Below are 18,889 nucleotides of genomic sequence, written 5' to 3' on the forward strand. Positions count from 1 at the left end.
GATATTGCTTTGATGGGAAAGTGGGAAGGGGAATTATGGAGGAGGAGATTTAAATTTGCATAGGAATGTGGAGATGGAAAGGAAGGACTTATACACTTGGCAGTACAGCATTGAAAAGGCAGAGGGACAGCAAAAAGATTGGGGTGAGCAGGTTGAGTAGTAGCTACAAACCCGTGAAGAGTCAACTCTGCGAATGGCAGATCAGAAATCTAGAAACAATCTGGATTACATGCCATTTAAAGGTCAGTTGGTTTTTTGGGAGGGAAAGGCCTAGAAAAAATTCTATATGAAAGGAAGGACAAGAAGCAAATTATGCCAACGATACAGAAGAAGTAAACAAAGAGAAAGCAATTTCTGGGTGTTTTTTCTTTCTTTCAAGGAGGACAAGCATATGGTAGACAAAATAAGTATACCAGATATAGATGGCAATGGAATAGCAACAGAGAAGAAGGGTTAGCCAGTCCATTAGGCAGCCAAAAATGTAGCATAAATAATACATAAAAGCAAGATTTTCCATCGAGGAAAAGATAGCAGATCTAGAGAAGCCAAATACATCAAACTGATTTTAAAACAAAGTCTTTAGAGATCTGCATTTGCCACTGGAACCCTTATCCTCTTGAAAAGTAAAGTAAGATTCAAGAGATATTATACTTACTTTTCATCATTTGCAAACTTAATTCCGCTTGATGTTATGGGATCAAGGAAAAACCAGTCAAATCCTGGGAAATATCTATATATCTAAAGAAAAAAAATGCAAGCATGTGACTAATAGGCAAAATCACCCACCAAGAATAGAGCTATAGAGACAAATTTCAATGTTCACAAACAAAAACATGGCTAGCATAGAAATCTAACAGATAGAAAAACATAGCATCAACATCAGCATTGCAGATTTCTAAAAAAAGCAGCAAAGTATTATTAATAAATATTCCAGTGCATACTTATTCACACTTAGTCTCATAAAAATAATAGGAGGGAAATGAGAAAATAGGCTTTAGCCTTTCCTAAAGGAAGAGTAATGCCATTCTTTATTGATGAACTTTTTACAAGGAGACAGTGGTGGCATCACTGTAAAACAAAGCAATGTAGAGGGAAGGAAAGAAAGGCAGCATCTCCCTCCAGGCTTTGGTCCAATCCTAAGGTTTGAAGGCTACTTTGTGTTCTCAATGAAGGACTGAAGAACTCCCCTTGCACATACACACTCATTATTATTAGGAAGTGACAATACATTAAAACGGAAAACAAGGTCTTCAACAAGGAACCTACACTTCCCAACCAACAAAGTGGAGCACTACTAACAATTCTATACAGGGATTTTATAGAAACCATTAGCCAGGATATACTGGCACGGATGCCTAGGTCTCTCATAGGCTCATCAGGGCCCTCCTTACAAAATAGCCTTGATGGTGCTATTTACAACTTAAGATTGCCACTGACCACCTGACATTTCAGAGGAACCTACAAAATAAAATTTATTTATGTGTTTCCAGAGTATGCATGCAAGTTGTACTTTCAGTTCCTTTAATAAACATCCAGGTGTCTGATCTGTGCCATCTGAAAAAGTATCAAGGCCCTTCTTCTGAGTGCTAAACTCCTCTCTCAATTTTTGGAGTCAAAGGAGTTCAGATTTAAATTACTCTTAGAAATACCACATGCATTTGCAAACTATATTCACTCTTCTAAATTGAATTATTTTATCATTTGTGGTCTACCAAAGCTCTTTGTAGAGGGCAAAAATCAAACATATCCTTATAACGCCTTGTTCATTGACTAATACTTTAAATATGATGAGAATTCAAAAATGATCACAACATCAGTATTATGCATATATGTCAGGTGTCACAATAAAAGTTGACAACTCCAGCACAGAAATCTATACTTACTACACTAAAGGGGTGGCTTTTTGCTTCTTCGCGTATGTTTGTAAAGGGAGATTCCAAGATCAAAGCATCAGGGGGAGTTTCTGAAAATGAATGGAAAGGTTGCAGTGCTTTTCCGTTAAAACAAAGTCCTGGTGCTCTATGGTAGCTCTCTTAAAATAATAGAAGCTGCAGAGCAATGATACACTTCAGCAGCACATTTCAGTGAAAAGGAAGAATTTGGCTGAGCAGAATTCTCAGTTCCTTTCTCTATTCTCAGTTTCCTTTCAAGAAAAAAGGCTGACAATGTTCTTTAAAATGTTAGACTAGAGTTGTCTCAAAAATACCCATTTCAAATCAAATGGACTTTTGCCAACCAAAAAAGGGAAGTAGAGTGCTTTACAAGCATAAATTCTAATGGCATCTAGACAAAAGTGGTAATTTAAAATGCAAAAGAATTTATTTTTAGCTCACAAATAAAGAAAGCTTTATGTTTTTTAAAGATTCACTTAACTCATTCTAAAAGATAAGAAACAGGTCCTATATGTTATATAAGCCCTCTATAAATAAAAAGCAACAATAGGTCAATAATTGTAATTTAGAACTCAGTTTCATTTTGAAAGCTCAGAAAATCATAGCAAATAAATATCAACACATCCTTTTTTAAAAAAAACCAGAGGAAATTGGGAATTCATTCACCAAAAGAAAACTCTCTTACCTCTTTCACAAAGACGCCTCACTAGGTTGGTTGCGACTCTAAAAGAGAAACACATCTAAAATTAAAATTCTGATTACATCTAGTCCTCTTATACACTCTTTCATATCTTCATTTAACCCATGTTTACTAAAAATAAGAGCTCTTTGCTTAATGAGATTCATTTGTAACCGTATAAAGGATTAGGACAACAGCATTAAGCTTTCTGGATTTATTTTGCCTGATGATGTTCTTTTCAAATTGAAGAACTCTTAAAAGTCTCAGATATTGTGATTTTCCCTCCTGATGCAAAAGTCACTGGCCCGAATCCTAAATTCTTATGGATGGAAATATGTTGCTAGTGGAAAGAAAAGAGAAGGAAACTTTTGCCAATTTTCCGGTCATCCTAATCTAGCTCCATAAATCTCCTCAGGAATGTTGAGGAAGTTACTGGAACATAGGAAGTAGTGCTGTGAATTTTCAAGGTTATCAGCAAAATAAATAAATAAATAAAAAATCCCTGCCTTTTTGCCTTTTGTCAGCAGGAGCTTCTGCTGATCTGGAATTCTTTTTATGAACGGAAGAAGGCTTTCCATTTATGAAAGGACAACTTAGCATCCAAACCATTGTCAAGAAACACACTAGCTATTTTATATCAAAAAACAAGGGAAGTCTACTAATTCTGACAAATGAATGTCTAAGCAAAATGTGAAAGAAAGAGCTGTACATTTGTTCCATAGACTCTATGATTAATTCAATCAATTACAGCAGACCCTGTCTCTCTTTTTATGTTTCTGTATTGTCACATTATACTTTCTTATGCAGACTGAAAAACAGCTAGCTCTCACAGCTTTCTGGCTTGCTTTGACTCCAAACAAATGCACTACTGTTTTCAATACAGCAATGCCTTTGGCAGAATCTATGCAGAATCCATTGATAGCAGAGTTCAAACAACATACAACAGAATATGAACCATGGAACAAACAGTCACAGTGAGTGCATTTTGAACTCATTAATAATAGGTTCTGGGAATGTTCAGCCTTAAGTTAAGAAAGCAATTTCTTACAAGATGAACCAAGACCCTGAGGGAATGGAGGTTCAGACATCAACCACATAGAATAGAGGGGCTGAAGGAGGAGAGCATATAAATTAAATTAAATTAAATTAAATAGAATTTTGGTGGTAACATTCTAGAGAGAATTGCCTGTCCAATGCAATTTAATGGGTTTCATCAAAAACATTATTTTAAAATATATCCACAAATCTGAATATTTATAGTAATAATAATAATAATAATAATAATAATAATAATAATAATAATAATAATAATAATAATAGGTTTATTTGTATCCCGCCTCCATCTCCCCCGAAGGGGACTCGGGGCGGCTTACAGCAAAATCAAAATACAAACAATGATAAAATATAAAACATCAGGACAAAAACAAAACCAATAAAAAATATACACAATAAGTTAAAAAACACAACGCAGAATTAAAACATCAGGTTAAAAACAATGAGGTTGCAATAGTGGATAAGCAAAGTGTACATGTTTATGTTTCTTTAAGGTGGCCCCTGATGGCCCAGTGTGTTAAAGCGCTGAGTTGCTGAACTTGCGGACCAAAAGGCCGCAGGTTCGAATCCGGGAAGCAGAATGAGCACCCGCTGTTAGCCCCAGCTTCTGCCAACCTAGCAGTTCAAAAACATGAAAATGTGAGTATATCAATAAGTACCACTCTGGCAGGAAGGTAACGGCACTCCATGCAGTCATGCCGGCCACATGACCTTTGAGGTGTCTACTGAAAATGCCGGCTCTTCGGCTTAGAAATGGAGATGAGCATCAACCCCCAGAGTCGGATACAACTGGACTTAAAGTCAGGGGAAACCTTTACCTTTTTACTAAGGTGGCATTTTTGGTATCTACAAGAGATGCCAAATTCTTATACAATGTGGCATTCATGACAATAAAACAGCATCTTTCCTATAAATCTAGATGGCTTTTGAATGAAGGAGGTAGATAACATGCAATCCCTATGGGTTGCCACTAACAGTTTTGCAGAGATGTTCCTCATGCATAAACTAATGGACTACCTTCTGACAAGGAATAGTCCTCCAACATCTGCCCAGACTTTTGACTGCCTTTGGGGAAAATTTAAGGTGCAGGTTTGGCAAAATGGTTTGGAGTTAGCGAAGAGAGGAAATAATTCTTACCAGGCTTTTTGACCAACTCACAGTATGCACATGGAGCACACTATTAGTACATCAAAATCAGGTGGTAAAAACCTCTAAATCTGCCCATAGGTTAACTTCTATATTGACATACATTTTATTTTTAACACATCTTGAATTCCAGATCTACAAACCTGGTCTATGTTATAATTTGCTAATTAGTTTTGACATTCTAGCCCAGCATTGACCTTTAAGTTAGTGCTAACGGAACACAAATCAGTGTAGAGACTGTAATTACCCCATCTCACTATTACATGAACATCCTAAATTCAAAGTATTTAGCCACTTAGATCTTTTTAAAACCCTGCTTAAAGACATCTACAATCTGATAACTTACCCAGTGCCTAAAGAGTGCCCCCATATATAAACTGGGTTATCTCCACTTCTTGCTTTTATCCAGTCAAAAACATGAAGAGCATCATAGGTCATCCCACTCTCTGAGGGAGTGCCTATTGAGTCTCCCCAACCTGAAAGAGAAAATGCGTTATTTTAGGAGTCGTGTTTTTGGCTAAATCACCTTGCCAAAATTAGGGTGTACATTTGATTAGCAAAATAGGGACATTTTAGTTCTGAGTCAAAGCAACAGGGGAAGCTGATTCAGGAGCACCTGTAGCTTCTCTTTGAGGGATACCATATGTAATTTGTCATAGTTCAAAGCTATGCAATCCTGATATTTGTAGTTCAGCACTCTTTGGCAGAGGAGGATCAAGACATTGCAAAACTGTAGTCCCCATGACTCCATAGCACTGAACAAAGGCAATTCTAAAGCATAGATGCACCCCAAGGTTTCTTTTCCATTGCTTAAAGCATTTGTGTTCCAACAGAATTGCTTTTTTTTCAAGGAATTGTAAGCAGGGAGCAAATGTAATGGGCATATTACAAAGAATGCACCTTTTGCTGCAACACATTATATTTGCCAGCAAATACTTCTTTTGCTTTTTGAAAATTGAGGTACTTATTAGATTTGATGATGCCTTTGACTTAAGTAAATAATGGGTAATACGTGGTTTGAATGTTCTATGATACTCCACTTTTGATTTTCAGTATTTAAATTAATCTCAGCCATCACAAATCAGATAAGTTCCTCAATGGCCAATTATTACTTAACAATGACTAAGCAATGGGCAATGAAAACAAACGCCTAAATTACAAATACAAGCAGTCTCCAAGTTACGAACAAGATAGGTTCTGTAGGACTGTCCTTCAGTTGAATTTGTTTGTAAGTTGGATCAGGTACATTTTAAGTGTAACTCCAGCCATGTATGAATACTCTGGACAGCATAGCAAAGGATTAACACCCCCAAAAGGTCTCATCAGCAATGAAACCTTCAACCAGAAATGGTAATCCTTAACTGACGACAAAAGCAGGAAGACACATGGTTCAAAAACCACCCTTACAGAAAGTGAGCTTCTGGAGAGGCACTTTAAATGTTGAACCATAGCCTGCTGAAATCAATGCAGCATTATCTTAATACATCTTTCAATGAAAACTATTACTGGGTTTGAAAGCTTCTCTAATAAGAGATTTGTGGGGGGCACTTGAAGCCTTTAACATCTGAAACCTCCTAAGCAAACAAGAAAAGCTCTTAATGCAACATGGTAAAAGGAAAGCTTTCTCCTTAAGTGAATACAAGCTCTCATTTGAAAAAACTGGGATGGGTGCTGGGACAGTTGCATCAAAAACTCTAACTGCAATTTAAAGTATTTCTCAAAACTAAAAAACTTACCTCGATAATCAAATGTGACTACGTGGAAACCAAGTGAACTTAAAACCTATAAACAGAAAACAGTCACAATTATTATTATTAGTATTGTCAAAAGAATGCTAAACTCTGCATATGAACATAACCTTTCCCACTTAGCGACTGATATGCTCAAATGAATTTCTATGGGGTTAGGGAAGATTCAAACATGCAATCTTCTACCTGCAATATGAACTAGTATAATCCAGAAAGATTTGGATATTCTCTTAAATATTCTGTTGAAGCATAACAGTGAGTGAAATAGGTGTCCCAATTAACATGCTGATGTGATAGCTCTTCGGAACAAAAAAAACTGGTATACAAATAAGTAACTACAGATAAATAAAACTATAAATATAAATTAGTTGTATATTAAGTCATATGAACAAAATATTGAAATTCTAACCTTATACAGTTCTACACGATGATCGCCTCCTCTATTAAAAGAAAATGAACAAATTACGTATTAGTTTAACATACCCAAGGATGATACATTATTTTCCTGACATCTTAATACAAAAAAGTGCCTTTAAAACAGTCGCCGCATATGGTGAGGGGCACTCAAAAACAGCCACATCCGCATCCCCGCCGTATGCGGCGAACGTATGAAAGCAGCAAGGGGGCGCTGTACAAGTACGGTAGAAGAAAATCCACTCACAGGGATTCATGAAAAGAAGTGATTTAACGCAGTACCAATGACAAGGTGAAAGAGTACGTCATCTGGAAGGTGTAAGTGAAGGGCAGAGCAAGCTGCAGGCATCCGGGACGCCCAGGGTATGTAAAAAAGATAGTGTGGTGCTGTGCCCAGAAAAACATGCCTCTTTCACCCGTCTGGCCTGCCCATGTATCCTATTACCGTACCTCCTTCTCTCTGATCTTGCTCCTGAGGATTGCCGTGAAGTTGCACAGGTGCACATGTGCGAGATCTGAGAGGCACAGAAGGAGGTACAGTCATAGGATACAAGGGCGGGCCAGAAGGGTGAAAGAGGCATGTTTGCGCTACTGTTTTGATAGTCTTTTTATTTGGTGTGCGCTGGAAGAGGGGTAGTCTTATACGGAGAGTATATCCCAAACTCTATATTTTAACTGGAAAAGTTGGGGGGGTTGTCTTATACCCAGTTGTCTTATACACCAGAAAATATGATACTTTCAGTACAACACAATACCTATATACTGAAAAGTAAGTTTCTTTTTCAGAAATGTATCACATTTAGAAGTGCACAGTCATGGCTAGATCATGATCACAGGGTAATGTATATATTAAAGGTTTCATTTTTACATATTGGGGAAGTTTCTCTCTTTGGTTTAGAACTCCACACACCTTTCTAGGTTCAAAGAAATGATGCATTTGAAAGGGAAGGGGGACACCACACTTTTTACAAATATAGGCCTAATCATAATTGTTTTATTTATTTATTTATTTATTTATTTATTTATTTATTTCTAGTATTTCTATCCCACCCTTCTCCCCGAGGGGACTCAGGGCGGCTTACACAACTGGTAGGATCACTACCAGTACATCATAATACAATAAAATAAGAATAAAACAGTTAAAATAGTTAAATAACATAGTAAAATACAATATATAAAAGTTTTAACACAGTGCAACACCGAATATATATGCCAATCATCCATCAGACCTTGTGCAAAAGCCTTAATCCAATCCATGTCAATGCTAACTGAGTTCATTCATTAAACGCTTGCGCGCATAGGGGTCTAATTTCAACTGTTAGTCCTAATGTAGAATTACTGAGTCAAAGGGAATTTAATTCCTTTGCTTCAACAGGTCTACTCTAATAGGTGCTAACATCTAGATTTAGGTAATAGTTTTGTGCCCCTGTGCTGACTAATGGAATACGACCTTGGAAGAGGGATAACTGAAAGAGCACCTCTTCTCTTGCTGGTATGATGTTGTCTGAAGATCTCCTCCTGAGGCCCTGTTTCTAAGGAGAAATAAGATATCTAATACTGAAAAAAGCCTCTATCTGGGACAAACAATAGGAATTAGGACATAATATACACGTTTGTCCAGAATCCCAAGTTGAAAAAGCACCCATCTCCAATTCTGACAACAAAGAAGGTAATAATAAAAGTAGTGCTGTAATCCTATACACACTTAACTAGGAGTAAGGTCTATTGGAATTAATGTTCCATTATAAATGTGGATAAATGAAATAAATGTTCTACGGTAAGTGAAAATTTGCTGCATCTTTAGGGTATTTTGAAAGCTGGGGGTGAAGGATGATTGTCTTGCCCTGCATACTGATATGGTTAGGTCTAACATCTTCTAAACACATAAAAACGAAGATTTTATCATCATAGTAGCCGGCTGCTTTTATGTCTTACCTGGTTCCTGCATTTCCATGTAAGTAAAGGATCACAGGGTGATTAGAACCCAAAATGTCTTCGTACCATGGCTGATCCTTGCTTTGAGCATCCTTCCATAGCACTGCAGGAACTGTGTGCCTAAAAGCACAGGGCAAGTTAGAAATCTGTTTCCCTGTACTTTCTTCTCCTACTCCTTAGATAGGAAGGAGAAATAATCAATAAATCTGACATACAGAATTAGCCTAGAAAGCAATACATTCCTAATGAATTCCTAACTCTGTTGAAGTATTAAGAATGTGGCTGAAAGTAAAAGAGGAAGTATAGTCATTATTTCTGTTACCCCTTACTGTGTAATAGACCCCAAATGGAAAATCTCAGATCTCTTGTCACAAGAGATCTGAGATTTTCTATTTGGGGTCTATTCCAGTATGCAGGAACCAAGGAGAAATGCAAGTTCCTCAGTGTTCAGGGTTCATAATAATAATGAAACAGATTTCCACTTCAAGCCCACAAAAACACCCACCTCTGAATAACTGAAGCTTTAATTATCTAGCTGCAAATTACTTTTTGATACCCTCTAAATAAGAAAATATTGTGTGACATCTTTAAGACTAAAAGACATATTATGGTATGAGCTCTCATGTACACATCCTGATGACTTCCTGAAATATATTCAATTCAAACTTGGACTTCAGTTGTATTTATACAGTACATATGATTAGTAGTAAATATAGGTAGTGAGATGACAATAAATTCAAATGAAAAATATTTCCCACTGTCAATTATAGTAACACAAACACTATTAGACCAGCAAAAACCAAGTCCAGTATTTCTCAGTAACAGTGGACTCCACTGAAATGTTTCAGGCTGTTTGTCCAAAGCTTCACTGGGCTCTTATAAGTAACTGCATGTGGATAAAGGGGTATCTGAAGCCGTGCTCAGGTCTTTGCCCAAATATATGAGGGCTTTAAGGGAATAATCATACTGGCTTTGACTCTTTAGGCCCTTACCACCCCAAGTTGAGACAGATGTCTTAAAGGATGTTCTACTCATGTTCATGTAGAGCTCTCATATATTCAGACAAACATTTGAACAGGGCTTGAGTCATACACACAATTCAGAGTGGATCTCATGGCATCAAGTCAAAACAAAAGAGTTGTACCCATTTAGTCTATTACTTCTGTTTTTCAGTTACAAAAGATTAGCTTAAGTTTTCACAGTCTTGACATGACTCAAGTGGATTAATGCTAGTTAGAAGACTACCCATACTATAAAGCTACAATTACTTCACATTGTGACCAGTTTTCATGACAGTTCACACGGAAAGAGAACAAAGAAGAACCAAACAAAAGCAAACCAGCTGATATTTTTTAAAACTGCTTACTGCAACTGATCTTAAAAGCTGAATCACCACAAAGCAAATACACCCACTCATACTAATCATGCACATCACATGAACACTGGATGCCACTTGAGCTTTTCTCTATGAGATAGTAAGAGAAAATTTAAGTCCAGTTAAAAATTGTTTTTATTCAACATATTCCTGGATCTAATAATCTCAACCCAACAATTTCAAGTATCTACTATCATTTGAGTATTTTAGCTCAACACACATTCACTGAATTATCTGGCAGATCTGTCCAAGAATCTTGTAAGAGAAGCTGAGGACACACCAACATTTATTTTCTAAGGAATTTTAGAAAAGAAAACTAAATGCAATCAGGTGGTAGCCTAGCTCCTGGATATCCATGGTCTCTGTAATTTAGACTTTGTCAGCATTTGCCATAGTCCTCCAAAATAACAAATTATCTTTTCCATACACTGAAAAGGCTCATTAGAGTCAGTGCCCTCTTCTGGGTATGAGGGAGGGGAAGCATAATTTACAAAGTGTTATTGAGATACACCACGCAGGATACAGAATATATTCTTCTTAACTCATTCTCTGACTCTAGAACTCATTCTCTGACTCTACAGCCTTATGGAATCTAAACTGTATCACTCACACGAAAGAAGATAACAGCAAACTTGTAGTGCCCCCAAAGTTTGCAGTATACTATAACCCCCTTTTCCATGAGAGTTTCTGAACTTAATATGGAAACATGCAACCATGGATAATAACAAACCCTACAAAATGAACAACTTTTGTTGGAAAATCCTCTCTAGGAATTATGCAGGTTCTTTAGGCAACTTCCATTGGAAATGACCACATAGTCAAGATGGAGGGCAAAGAAAATTTCTACAGAAGTATTTTCTCTAGAAATGTGTTAGGTCCTCCAATGTGACTCTATAGTAACTTCCAGCAGAAGTTGCCTGGAAAAACTAGAAAATTCCTAGAGAGAACATATTTTGTCAAATGTGGGTGGGTAGGTAGGTATTGTATATCAAATCTTTAAAGGACAATTCCTAGATGGATCAACCCAAATGACTAAATGAGATTGAACATATTGTGCGGAAATAAAGACTGCTTGAGGAGGGAGAAGGAAAACTGTGATTGTGGAGAAATAAAAAATAACTCATTAGAATAAAAAATACTGGAAGAGTGCATAGCTTGCTGTAAATCTCAACACAAGGCCTCCACGTGCAATATTTTGTTTCAAGGCCCATTTGCTCAGAACTATCATTGATATGTGCCAAAAGGCTTGAATTCTAGCCAAATATCTTTTTTTCCATTTGCACAGAAGTAATCTTAGGAACGATCTTATTGTTACAGTAATACTGATTTGTTCCATGAACAACAACACTGAACATGATGGAATACAAATTTGGCAGTTGTGTGCTTCCAAGTCATTTCCAACTTATGGTGACCTTAAGGTGATTCATTCAGAGGAGGCTTGCCTTTGCCTTCCTCACAGGATGAGCTGGGAGACTTGTCCAAGAGCACACAGTGGATTTCCATGGCCAAGCAGGGACTCAAGCCCTAGTCTCGAGTTGTAGTCTGACAGGTATTCCCAAAGGACTACTTCTCTACAAATCAACTGCAAAAAAATACTCTTGCATGACAATTTCATATCTAAAATGTAACACCACTTGGAAATGAATAGCAAATTTTGCCATACAATGGTTTGTTTAAGTAAGCTTTGATTGAACCTTATGTACATTCTCAGAAAATTTGCTGAATCCCATGTCAAACTATTTTTAAAAAGCAAATCCATTTTCTTAGGTCTTCTGTATTTCAGGTCACGGCCTTCAACTTTACAGAACAGTTTTTTAGCTTTAAGATCACTAGTCTTCCTTGCAGTTTGAGCTGGTTACATTTTATGTGTTGATCAACATATTTAACTTCTGTCCAAAGAACAAAGTGTTTTCAGAAAGTTGAGGTTGAGCTTCCAACAGTGAGTGAATGATAACACACCCACACATACTAAAGCTAAAAACTTGCAGGAGTATACATGATGTTACGCTCTCTCAGCACTCTCTCCCTCAACACTGAAATCAAAATCATGACTTTTGGCAGCACAAGAAAAGGATTCTAATAGATAATGGCATGAACATGGCATTTCTTACCAGACTCCAATGGTTACATCTTCCTCTGGTTGCAAGTAATAGTTACAGGTGTGGTTTAATCCTTGGTCCTGGGGCCTTTTCAAGTCAATGAAATAGGGTACTCTCACTGAAACAGAAGAACAAACATTTCTTTTACTTTCTGTATGCTTGCTAATCAAAGTATAAGCAAGGACTTTCACACATACAACTACAAAACCCCACAATGGCCAATGTAATAAAATAAATCTCATTCAGAGGTGCACTGGTTACAAACTACTGAACATTTCCAAGCATTAGGCAGTGCAGGATTGTTCAAGGTTATAAATATGACTAATGAGAATAAATGATACATCAACTTTTCTTATTAGTTGGTTCTCCTTACTGTGCAGCCACCTTCATAAAGATTATGAAATTATAACTGTTATTGGCAAAAGAGACTAATAAATTGTCCAATGCTAAAGGCAGAATACATAATTTTGTAGTTTTATTAAAAACTTCTAGTCCTAAAATTGAAAGACCATTTTAGAAGCAATATTATGTACAATATCTACAAACCATCTAGTCGCAATGATCAGAATATGGCCATACCAAAAACAGCACAGCAGATATTGAAGAGGTCAGAGAGGGAACAATAGCTTTTTCAATAGCTGGCATTAGCATATTCTCTGCCGATGTCAACAGCAACAAAAATTAGAGCCAACATCAAGTTTTTCCTCTATCAGCACTTCATGAGGAAATAACAATAGAAGCAGATGTTGTGTGCTTTTAAAATGCACACTGGACTACTGAGACACTTGATTTTAAAATCTAAGCCAAAAAGAGAAAACTTCATCTGAAACAATATATATTCATAAGTACAGCATGATCCCCATTTCCGTAAGGGATACATCCCTGTATTTACCATAGAAACAAGCCCTATTGAAATGAACGACTTGTGCAAATGTTACCAGAAGTCACCTTGAAAAATCCAGAAAATGCCTGGAGAGATAGCCTACAATATATTGTAATAACACATTTTGTCAGGTACTGGTAGGCGAAACCGCAGGTACCAGTCCCACAGCTATGAGGGATATATTGCGTAGGCATATGTGCAGATAACGATTCTTAATAACTATGAATCAGATATCTTAATGGCAGTAGTCTTCTGATGTTAGGTTTTCACATTGTCTCCCAAATACGTGAAGAGTTTTTTGAGGAATGCTAGGTTGATGTGCCTCAAATGCTAAACTACAGGTAGCTCTAACAAGGTGCTGGGACCAAATGGAGACTCCAAGGATGATTTTGTGACCCTTGGCCCCTTCAGACACTCTGTAGTTTCCCTTGTCTTGTCTAAAAGAAAGGATAATTTGCCTTTTAGAAGCCTTAGGGAATAGCAATTTACATTTAAATAAATAACCACTTTTAGATTTCTGGAGAAGCAATTTTTTGAAGTCTATGTAGATCCAGATGATACCAAGCATAAAACCTGATCCATAAACCTGCTGCAGTTGCCCACCCCGTGGCTCTAATTGAATGCACAAGGGTTTAAGAGCAGACATGGGCAAACTTCGCCCCCCCCCCCCCGATGTTTTGGACTTCAACTCCCACAATTTCTATCAGCTGGCTGTTAGAAATTGTGGAAGTTGATATCCAAAACACATGGAGGGCTGAAGTTTGCCCATGCCTAGTTTAGAGGCTATGAATCCTTTGTATCCTTTTTTCCTTTGTATGAAAAGTTAGTCATCTATATGGTAAAATGCCCACTTAGTTTTCAAGACACAGCAAAAAAAGAGATGCACAATTCTTACCAAAATTCAGGAAGACGAGCTTTGCCTGAATAGCAGGACAGAGTTTTACTAGAAATGGAATGGCTATGTACACTCCCAACAACCACATTACTACTTTCCGAAACCGAAACCACATTCCATGTCTCCTGTAAAAGAGGAGGGAAGGAAATATAAAGTGTGCTACATATATCTTTTTTGAAGATTTTTTAAACAGATTTTTGATTTTTTTTTACAAGTTGTTTTCTGTTTTCATAAGTTAGTATTTCGTAAGCTGCTTTATGTATACATTACTTCTAGTATTCCCCAACTTTCCCAAACTGGTGCCCTCTTGATATTCTATGCCAGTGGTTCTCAACCCATAGTTCCCCAGAAGTTTTGGCCTTCAGCTTCCAGAAATCATAACAGCTGGTAAACTGGCTGAGATTTCTGGGAGTTGTAGGCCAAAACATCTGGGGAACCACAGGTTGAGAACCACTGTTCTAATCTAAATCCCTCATCCTGCCATATCAGCATGATAAACTGTACCTGGAGGGTTCAAGTTGAAGGCAAACTTATATATTAACATCACTTTCTATAATGCTCATGTTTCACAGAATAACAGCAAAAACTTGTGTTACATTCTGACAGAGAAATGAAGAAAAGATGAGTGCAGGTGTCCCTCAGTAAAACAGAGAGAGACATCCTTATTTGCATCACTTCAAATACAGGTATTTGAGAATGGGGTCGGGCTGTGGCGCAGCTGGCTAGTAACCAGCTGCTATAAATCACTACTGACCGAGAGGTCATGAGTTCGAAGTCCGGGTCGGGTTAAGCCTCCGACCATTAATAGCCCCGGCTTGCTGTTGACCTATGCAGCCCCGAAAGACAGTGCGGGAGATTAATTTACAACACCATAAAACTGCCAGCAAAACACGAGGAAAGGAGTGAGGAAGTACAGCCACTACTGGGCGGTGAAGCAACAGCTCCCACTGTGGCCGGAATCGTGAAGCTGGAAAAAAATGTTAAAAATGCCTCTGAGTCTGTCTAATGTATGTTGCTTGTCTGCTGGCATTGAATGTTTGCCATATATGTGTTCATTGTAATCTGCCCTGAGTCCCCTTCGGGGTGAGAAGGGCGGAATATAAATACTGTAAATAAATAAATAAATAAATATGATAATGAGTGTGAAAAGATACATTCCTTGAGTTGTTTGCCTAGTACAGTAGAGTCTCACTTATCCAAGCTAAACGGGCTGGCAGAAGCTTGGATAAGCGAGTATCTTGGATAATAAGGAGGGATTAAGGAAAAGCCTATTAAACATCAAATTAGGTTATGATTTTACAAATTAAGCACCAAAACATATTATACAACATATTTGACAGAAAAAGTAGTTCAATACACAGTAATGTTATGTTGTAATTACTGTATTTACAAATTTAGCACCAAAATATCACAATATATTGAAAACATTGACTACAAAAATGGCTTGGATAATTCAGAAGCTTGGATAAGCGAGACTCTACTGTATCTAGAAATATTCCCCCAAGTAAAAACAGTATCTAATATAATTATATCTGGGCACTTTACTGGGAATCCTGCTTCAGACTAGTTTAACTATACTTTTTACAACACCAGATTTGCCAAAATAAATAAATATATCTTTAAAAAACAGTTAAAAAGATGTGCAGAACCTCAGAATTGTGGCCTAAAGATACAGAATTTTTATCACATTACATTAATTAATTTATTTATTTATAGCATTTATATTCCACCCTTCTCACCCCGAAGGGGACTCAGGGCGGATCACATTACACATATAGGCAAACATTCAATGCCTTTCAACATAGAACAAAGACAAACTAACATAGGCTCCGAGCAACCTCGAACTCATGACCTCCTGGTCAGAGTGATTCATTGCAGTTAATTGCAGCTGGCTTGCTCTCCCGCCTGCGCCACAGCCCGGGCCCATTTACCCATCCATACAATCCCAACAACTTAAAATATGACTTCCTGCCCACCCAACTAAGGATACAAACAGACATGAAGGAAATCTTATTTGTAAGAGTACAATACATTATTCAATACAATGGGCATTTCTTGAAAACCTAACATTCAAATCCCACAAGGCTTAACTTTTCTTCATTTTTCTTCACAAAGTTTAAGAACTGCTTCCAATCATTGAGAAATTTATCTAAAGCCTCTTCTCTCTTCATTGACAGTTTACCTATTTTGGCCATTTTTAATATGCCCAAAAAGAAAAATTCTGGCTTCAACAGAATCTTAATTTTGAAGAAAAAAATGCATTGACCACAGGACCTCTCTCCAAACTTCTTCACCTCTGCACACCCTACTTCACAGTTATAATATTCTTGGAACATAATGTTTAAAAAACCTAAATTAGTTCTTCAGGAAGTTTTCAAAAATGTAACTAAAAGATATAACCTGATCAAGTAGAATGAGTCTAGGAAAGCTTAAGTTACAAACTTATTTCTGCCAGTCTCATAAGCACTATATAAAGGACCATGTTCTTTCATATGAATCTATTTGGGCTTCGAAGTCTTAGGGTGAGGACCATCAGTCAATCATATGACTATATGAAGATAACTGTTTCTCAAGTAGTTTACATACAAGGATTTGTATTTTTCTTAGCCATATCTGCTTTTTGCTGCTTTTTGTAGCAGATCAGCTTAGAACAGGTTTGGCCTATGAGATGTTTTCTGCCAATTATATATACAAGATAATGTAACTTTTGAATTAATTCAACATACTGAAGTATGAGGAAGTGGAACCTTCAGTCAGGCACACTTCTCCTTTACTATTTCAGCTTTGAAATATTTTAAACCCCTTGTAAAAGTTCGCGATTCCAGAAAAACACATTCTGCATAGACAGCAAATACTTATCTTATTGTTATAGTCTGTCTGCTGTTAAAAATACTGATGTATCAAATGTCAGGGTTATTCTGTGACAATGGTTTGTGATTTTATTACCTTTAGCCTCTGTAGCAGTGGTTCTCAACCTGAGGTCCCCAGATATTTTTGGCCTTCAACTCCCAGAAACCCTAACAGCTGGTAAACTGGCTGGGATTTCTGGGAGTTGTAGGCCAAAAAAATCTGGGCACCCCAGGTTGAGAACCACTGCTCTATAGTTTTCAAATGCACACCCTGTGTTATGGTATTGTGATCTTTGCAATTTGCAAATCAATAACTGAGATCATACTGCATGAAACACAAAGAGTAAGGGCCAAAGGTCTAAAGTCAAATATCCTTCTGGGGCTTTTTTCAGTGCAGTGTATCTTACATTCTGTCTTAATCCACGCTGCAGTTTCTGCCTACTACCTTTTCTTTGATCTTTTCTTTAATCTCTCTTCCACTCTTCTAATCTCTCTCTTTATCCCTCTCCTTCATGTAGAAACTTCTGTTTTGTCCTTCTATAAGAGCACACCATTCCTGCACTTCTCTAGCTAGGCAATGTCACAGGCTTTTCCACCTCCACAAAATCTTCTGGAACATTACAATACAGCACATTTGCATAAAAACTTTGCCTAGATGCATGAAAATTAAGCAGCTAATTTAAAGGAGTTTTCAAAAGTTTCTAAGTACATGCTTAGACACATGGGTCTTGTAACTTGTTTGTTTTGCAGATTCAGAAATCCTGCTGTGACAACCTATACCAGGGATGGACAATTTCCATGGATAGCTAACATAAGGAATCCATATTGGGTCAAACTGGTCAAAACTACTATGTAACAAAATGTCAATGCTCTGTGAGGAGGAAGCCACAATTTGCCTTTGAAAAAAGTCGTATAGGGATAGTAGCCTTGTTTACAACATTATTAGTGTTCTCAGAAATATTCTGTAAATAAGATACAAGTGCTTTGCTTCAAAGACAAATTGTCATTTTTGGTAGCAGTAAACGGCACACTGGCATTTAAAACACAATGCATGAAGAGTCAATGCCTTTTAAGATGAATTAGCACTTTCAGGCAGCTTTGGGGAACATTATTAAAACAACCCATGCACATTTTATTTTAAAGACAGTTTCACCCTGTTGATGAAACAGCACAATGAACATTTAGCACTGGGTTTGCAGGGGGAGGAGATGTATACAATTCATGAATCACACGTAGCACAAAAGGATTTTTTGGGTTTTTTTGCCTATTAGCTGAGAATTGCCCTCAGTTCAACCAGTCATCTCTTTTACTTTGCTCTTTCATAATTTTCCACTGGCCTCATAATATGTTGAAAAAAGTGACAGGAAACAAACAGAACTCTATAAGCAGATAAATCAAAATCACAATTATCTCAATTTGTATCTGGATTCCAGCCCCAAGAATATGATCTCTGACCCTAATTTCCTAGTTTGTGTTTTCTGTTTTCTAACCCTACAGCTTCTTTCTTCTGCTTACTATGTTCTCAAATTGAGTGATATTTGACCTAAGAGTTTAATTTGTTCTGTGACTGAGCTCTTAACTCAAAATGATCTTATCTCAAAGCAAGTTTACACATTGAAATGCAATTGATTTGTTCTGCCGCCCTGAAACTCCTCCCATTTTTGTTACACATTTCTAAATAAGAAAATGTACTTTATAAATAACAAATAATGTATAAACGTATATTCACATGGAACAGAAATATCAACTTTAAAATGGTAGAAGCACTAAGAAGCACAAGGAAACACATTTGAAGCAACAAAATGTGTGTTGGCCAGTGTAACAGCAAGGCAAAATGTGAACACTTACATGGAACAACAAAAAATCTACTTTGAAATGGCACAAAATTGTGGCAAGGATGCGTAACAAACAAAGTGAAGAG

At 37.0% G+C, this 18,889-nt stretch overlaps 1 protein-coding gene across 2 annotated transcripts in view; it reads right to left on the reverse strand.

The window, feature by feature from the left end:
- The window catches only part of abhd12 (abhydrolase domain containing 12, lysophospholipase), a 28,674-nt gene that overhangs the window by 5,275 nt on the left and 4,510 nt on the right, over positions 1-18,889 (reverse strand). For both annotated transcript variants that reach the window (XM_003216104.4, XM_062970507.1), the window contains exons 2-10: positions 14,120-14,244; positions 12,354-12,459; positions 8,868-8,987; positions 6,928-6,958; positions 6,507-6,552; positions 5,117-5,246; positions 2,578-2,615; positions 1,884-1,963; positions 656-738 (exon numbers count right to left, since the gene is read on the reverse strand). In XM_003216104.4, coding sequence (XP_003216152.2) covers positions 656-738; positions 1,884-1,963; positions 2,578-2,615; positions 5,117-5,246; positions 6,507-6,552; positions 6,928-6,958; positions 8,868-8,987; positions 12,354-12,459; positions 14,120-14,244 — 759 coding nt within the window. The remainder of the gene's footprint in view (positions 1-655; positions 739-1,883; positions 1,964-2,577; positions 2,616-5,116; positions 5,247-6,506; positions 6,553-6,927; positions 6,959-8,867; positions 8,988-12,353; positions 12,460-14,119; positions 14,245-18,889) is intronic.

The sequence above is a fragment of the Anolis carolinensis genome, chromosome 1 (assembly GCF_035594765.1).
Source record: "Anolis carolinensis isolate JA03-04 chromosome 1, rAnoCar3.1.pri, whole genome shotgun sequence".
NCBI lineage: Eukaryota > Metazoa > Chordata > Lepidosauria > Squamata > Dactyloidae > Anolis > Anolis carolinensis.